Source organism: Carassius auratus, chromosome 44, assembly GCF_003368295.1.
Source record: "Carassius auratus strain Wakin chromosome 44, ASM336829v1, whole genome shotgun sequence".
NCBI lineage: Eukaryota > Metazoa > Chordata > Actinopteri > Cypriniformes > Cyprinidae > Carassius > Carassius auratus.
The window spans coordinates 6000224-6005035 of record NC_039286.1 but is presented as its reverse complement, the minus strand read 5'-3'; the positions used below and the strand labels follow the sequence as shown (position 1 = coordinate 6005035).

The window sequence follows — 4812 nt, the reverse complement described above, 5'->3', positions numbered from 1 at the left end:
GCTCGCCTTTCGAGTGACGTCTGTGTGAATGGACCAATCAGAGCTCGCTCTGGATTTACGCCTCGCCCTCTCGTGGCAGTGGTTGCATTGTTTTAAGGTTGCAAGAGCAAGAGAAGACCGAGCATGTGTGGGTGTTTTGTTTAGTGAATGAGAATGATTAAGTTCAGCGTTTTTTACCTATGTGTATAAACATATTAGAATTACTTTTATATTATAATTTATATTATCCAATGACTAAAATAGACTATACAGGGCAAACGATAAGAATCAGGGCAATTGTTTACCCATACAATTTGCATTGTATTTAACAGGCAAATTGTTAGGAGGCCTAACTATATAGCTCTCTTTATTTCTCTACTGTTTATAACTATTATAATATGTCAATTGACAGAATCATGTAGGCTGCATAAAAGTAGCAGGTTTGTAAAAGGGACAGCTTTAAGAAAATAAACAAAAGCGCCATATTGGCTGCATGAACACACACAAGAGGGCGCACTTTATACAATGTGCCTTTTCTGCGTTTTCCTTCTAGTCTAGTGTTGTTGAATGTCTCAAGTGTTGGTGAGGATGACTCTGGTGTAGATGAAACCTCTAATTTACTCTTCCTCCTTATTTGTTCAGTATGAGCTAATCATACAGCCCAGCTAAAAAACAGTTAGATCAATGTTTTTATATGGCATTGTGTCCCTTGCAGTCTCCAAAGTGTAGTCTGGAGTAAACCACATTCCATATAAAATCGCCTATACTGCCAAAAGACATTCATAAAATAACAATGTCAATACTGGACAAGCGACTATGACAAATAGGCCTATGATAGCTATGTCCAAAATAGAACACTAACAATACTAATTCTACTATTTGTGTGGTGCGTACTGTGCCATATATGCCAAATTTGACCTGTTATTCAATATGAAGCTAAATATAACTGGATGTCAATCACAATGAAGCATGCAATGTAAAGAGGTCATTGAACAATGTAGCATTCTGCTTTTTAAAATGTATATTGTTATGTAGGCCTACACTGTTACACATAGCTTTTAAACATTTATGCAATGTATTTTGCATAGTATGCAGCAAGCCGCATTTGTTTGTACACCATCACAGTAAAGATTAAAGTGCCACTGTAAAACCTGTGCTCACTCTCTAGTTTTGTCAGTTTACGAGACTGAGGGGGGGGGAAAAGCATTTCTGATAACTGAAATAGTGAGTACCTGTTCACTGTTTTTTGCTGGGCATTTTGGGAATTTAAACATTTCAGTACATGATTTTGACAGTCCTGAAACTCCCCCTTGGCAATACATTTAAAAATGAGTATTGAGCTAAAGGAACACCAAAATATTGTCCAAATATTCCCTATTATATGCAAAGATCAGTACACCAAATTAGTAGTCAGAATATTCAATATTATTAAAACAGCAACATGGCTAATGTTATATGGTCACATCGAGATGGCAAAACAGTAGAAGTAGCGCAGGGGTGCTCCAACCCTGATCAAACACACCTAAACCAGCTCACTAACATCATCAGGAGCAAAACTGAGCTCTGCAAGCAGGTGGATCTCCAGCAACACCTCTGATGTAGTATGTCAATATCCTGCTACATACATGCAGAGATACACTGACAGAATGTAATTCCAGAACAAATTTAAATATATAAACTTTGTGCACATTAATATGACAGGAAACAAAACTGGAATGCATGAACTATGCAAAACATAAATTACATAAGGTGAATGACCCAGGAGACCTACGTGACAAGCATAGTCTGACAAAACTGAAGATAATAAAACATTGAAGAAGGTAAAACACTGAACCCATAAAAAATAAAAAGCAAAAATTTGCATATGTGGATCAGCTCTTACATTTTTAATGCTTCGAACGTCACATTTTCATCACCTTGACTATGAACGCAACTGATTTTTACATCATTTAATTCATCTTTCTCATTTTCAAAATATGTCAGTTTTGGCCTTTTCTGATTTATAAAGATTTTGTTCTGGTTACTTTTATTATTATAATCTTCATTATTCAATTTGTGAGCAATGGTCTACATGTATGCTTAATTTTATATTTTTAACTGGAATTTATGTTCAAAGTAATTTGACCCTCATTCAACATCTGCAATGATTCTCTTATTTCTTTCTCAGAGCGGTTTTAGCAACAATTAGCTGACAGTCACAACAAACTGATATGACCAACAGGTCATCTGTTACCATACAAAATTAAAGACCTTTAAACAAATCTATCTCAATTACATATTTGACATCAGAACAATAGAGACTAATTTAAGATAAGGCTGTCTTACTATATATATTAAGTATACTATTACCTTTTCATTTCATGAAACATTGCAGGCTCTGGTTATATTCTTAAACTCAACTGACAAAGCAAAGACGATGCTTTCAAATATAGTGGACTTTATTAGCATGGTTATACTGTACAGTCAGTAATGTTTTCCTTTGATATTTAGGATTATAATGGACATGAAGTCTCTGGACAATTGTCTTATTGAACAGCTGACTGAACTTAGATGAGTCTAGAGAGAGCACAGTCAACAACACCATGTTAAAGCATTTCACATAGACGTGTACTTGTCAGATATAATGATTTGATGTGTTATTTGAATGTTCTGCGGTATTTTCACTATCCTGAAGATGGCTGTGGTACTTTGCAGCAAGCTGCTGATATTGATGATGCAGAAGATTTCAAATTTATGAGATACGGTTGCCGTAATAGTTAACAGGATGACACATGGACATAACTGGATTAACACAGTTGCTGGGATCACCACACCAACTGGTCCTCATATCTGTAAAGAAACAGCCATGAATTCTTATTAAGCAAAAACCTAAGCAGTGTTCATCCATCACAATTTCATGATTTCATTGTTCACTGCAAATAATTTTGAGTGGAACACTATGATCAATTTTAATTTGCAATAAAATAGTCAATTATGATCTACCATTAAAAGTCAGTTTGTAAATCTTACCTTGTCTGGGGATGGGACTCTGTTTCACCAATCAGAAGGTCTGAAATTAAGGTGTCAGCGCTGGACCTTTTGCCATACCTGTCAAACAGAACGAAGAAGCAAAACTCAGAATTGTACAGTACTTGTGTAAGAATTATACAGTACTTGTAAGTAGAGTCAACATTTGCAAAATAATTCTGAATATTGAGGTTCATGTCGCGCACCTTGAGTCGTCCATCAAACGTTTGACATAAACCTACTTAAATATTTAGTGACTTCCGTTCCCGTTTTAAATTTGCCGTATTGGAAACAGTATGACTAACGGAAATTTTGTTGAAACATGGCCTTATTTATAGGCTATTAATGTTAAACCAGACAACATGTACCCCTCTGCCTCCCTTTCATGTGAATCCCAATTTCAGGTTTCAAGTCCACTTATAATTTCCATCTCACTTGTGATCTATGTTCTCCCTTTTTTCTAATCTGAAGTCTAAAAAAAGTTTTAGTTGATTTATTCTGAGGAATTTTAGCTTGTAACCAAAAGACCTTTAAAGAAACAAGGCAGGACATTCAACGATGAATTTTGTAAGTAAAAAACACATCCTGCTGTTTTAACTCCACAAAGAAACACATTTAATTCAATGCAGTTAATTAGACAGTCAGCAGGGTTTTATCTGTGGATTAATGGTGCTTTTTAAAAGAAAAAAAAGAAAGGCTTTCCAGCCCCCAGTGGCTTTAATATGGAGGGTCTGTTTAAGTATTTTTAAACCACTAAATCTGCAGAAATATAGATTAACTTTAGTCGATAACAAAATGAGAGGAAAAGGTGTTTTGAAAAATGTTTTGACACGAGAGACAGAAACAATTTGAAAAAGAACTTGTGAACATTTCTGTCCAGTTCTTTTGTTGAGTATATTATTATATACAATGAACTCACCTCTGCCTTGTTATGAGGTTGATGTAGTGTCTCAGTGCAGAATAATACTTGGCGAGCTCCTCCGCAGGTGCGCCCTCCCCAGGGTTGTCGGGTTTTGTAGGATACCCTTCCGTTAGAGTTCCCAAGCAGACGAACAAGAGGAAGGCGCATGCTGCCCAGCCGGTCCACATTTTCATATTTGGATGCATCTGAGATAAAACAATGAAAACTGTTTGCACAGCCCTATAAAAACCAATCTTAACACGTTAACAATCTTAAAACCTCATACTTTGAAAAAGAAATGAATCTACAAATAAGTTAGGCTTAAAAAGTTTCAAAATGTGAAAGTCTAATAAAAATGGTAGCCTACACTTACACTCCCTTGAATGAGGTCTTGATTGAACTTCTTGCTCGGTGGGCGTCAACTCCTCCGATTTTCTGCATTCTGAGTCGTGAGACTCCTGGTTTTATACCTGTTCAGCTCGTGCCATAAAGAGCAGAGCCCACGCGCAATTGCGCGCGACTCTTTTGATGCGCGCGAACCTGCGTCACCGATTAAATCCTCTGTCATCAGTGCTTTAAAAATGCTCTGGTTTGGTCCTCATTTGAATGTGTGGGAGGTTCTAAGAAGGATATTTTCCACTAAACACAAGAAAAACCAAAAGTCAATGATCCGAGACTGTAAATTTTGTCCACCGGTTCCACATTTTAAACTTTTTATAGGTTGTTGTGATATCCTTTATTTAAAATACCATCATAATATCTATTTACAAATATGCTGATCATGATAAGCAGTTTCATTAACCGGATCGCTTATGAATTTTTCCTCTGTCATTTACCCCAGAAAGTATAAAGAGCAATGAACCATTTTATGATCGTCATGCTATTGCATATTAAGCATAATAATGCCAAAGGAAAGCTTTATTGCT

The 4812-nt window shown here is 36.1% G+C and overlaps 1 protein-coding gene across 1 annotated transcript; it reads right to left on the bottom strand.

The window, feature by feature from the left end:
- Positions 1-2402: 2402 nt before the first annotated feature.
- LOC113061981 (pro-neuropeptide Y-like) lies at positions 2403-4360 on the bottom strand. The gene is made up of 4 exons (XM_026231480.1): positions 4260-4360; positions 3905-4092; positions 2989-3066; positions 2403-2808 (listed from the first exon to the last, which is right to left on the bottom strand). The coding sequence occupies exons 2-4, from the start codon at positions 4090-4092 to the stop codon at positions 2784-2786; spliced, it is 291 nt and encodes a 96-aa protein (XP_026087265.1). The 5' UTR covers positions 4260-4360; the 3' UTR covers positions 2403-2783.
- Between the last annotated feature and the right edge of the window lie 452 nt (positions 4361-4812).

Bases quoted from the DNA above. Each gene is read 5' to 3' on its own strand.
- LOC113061981 (XM_026231480.1), bottom strand. From the start codon at position 4,092: ATGCATCCAAATATGAAAATGTGGACCGGCTGGGCAGCATGCGCCTTC. The intron at 3,067-3,904 runs GTGAGTTCATTG...TCTGTTTGACAG, and splicing joins AACCTCATAACAAGGCAGAG to GTATGGCAAAAGGTCCAGCG. The intron at 2,809-2,988 runs GTAAGATTTACA...GTTTCTTTACAG, and splicing joins GAGTCCCATCCCCAGACAAG to ATATGAGGACCAGTTGGTGT.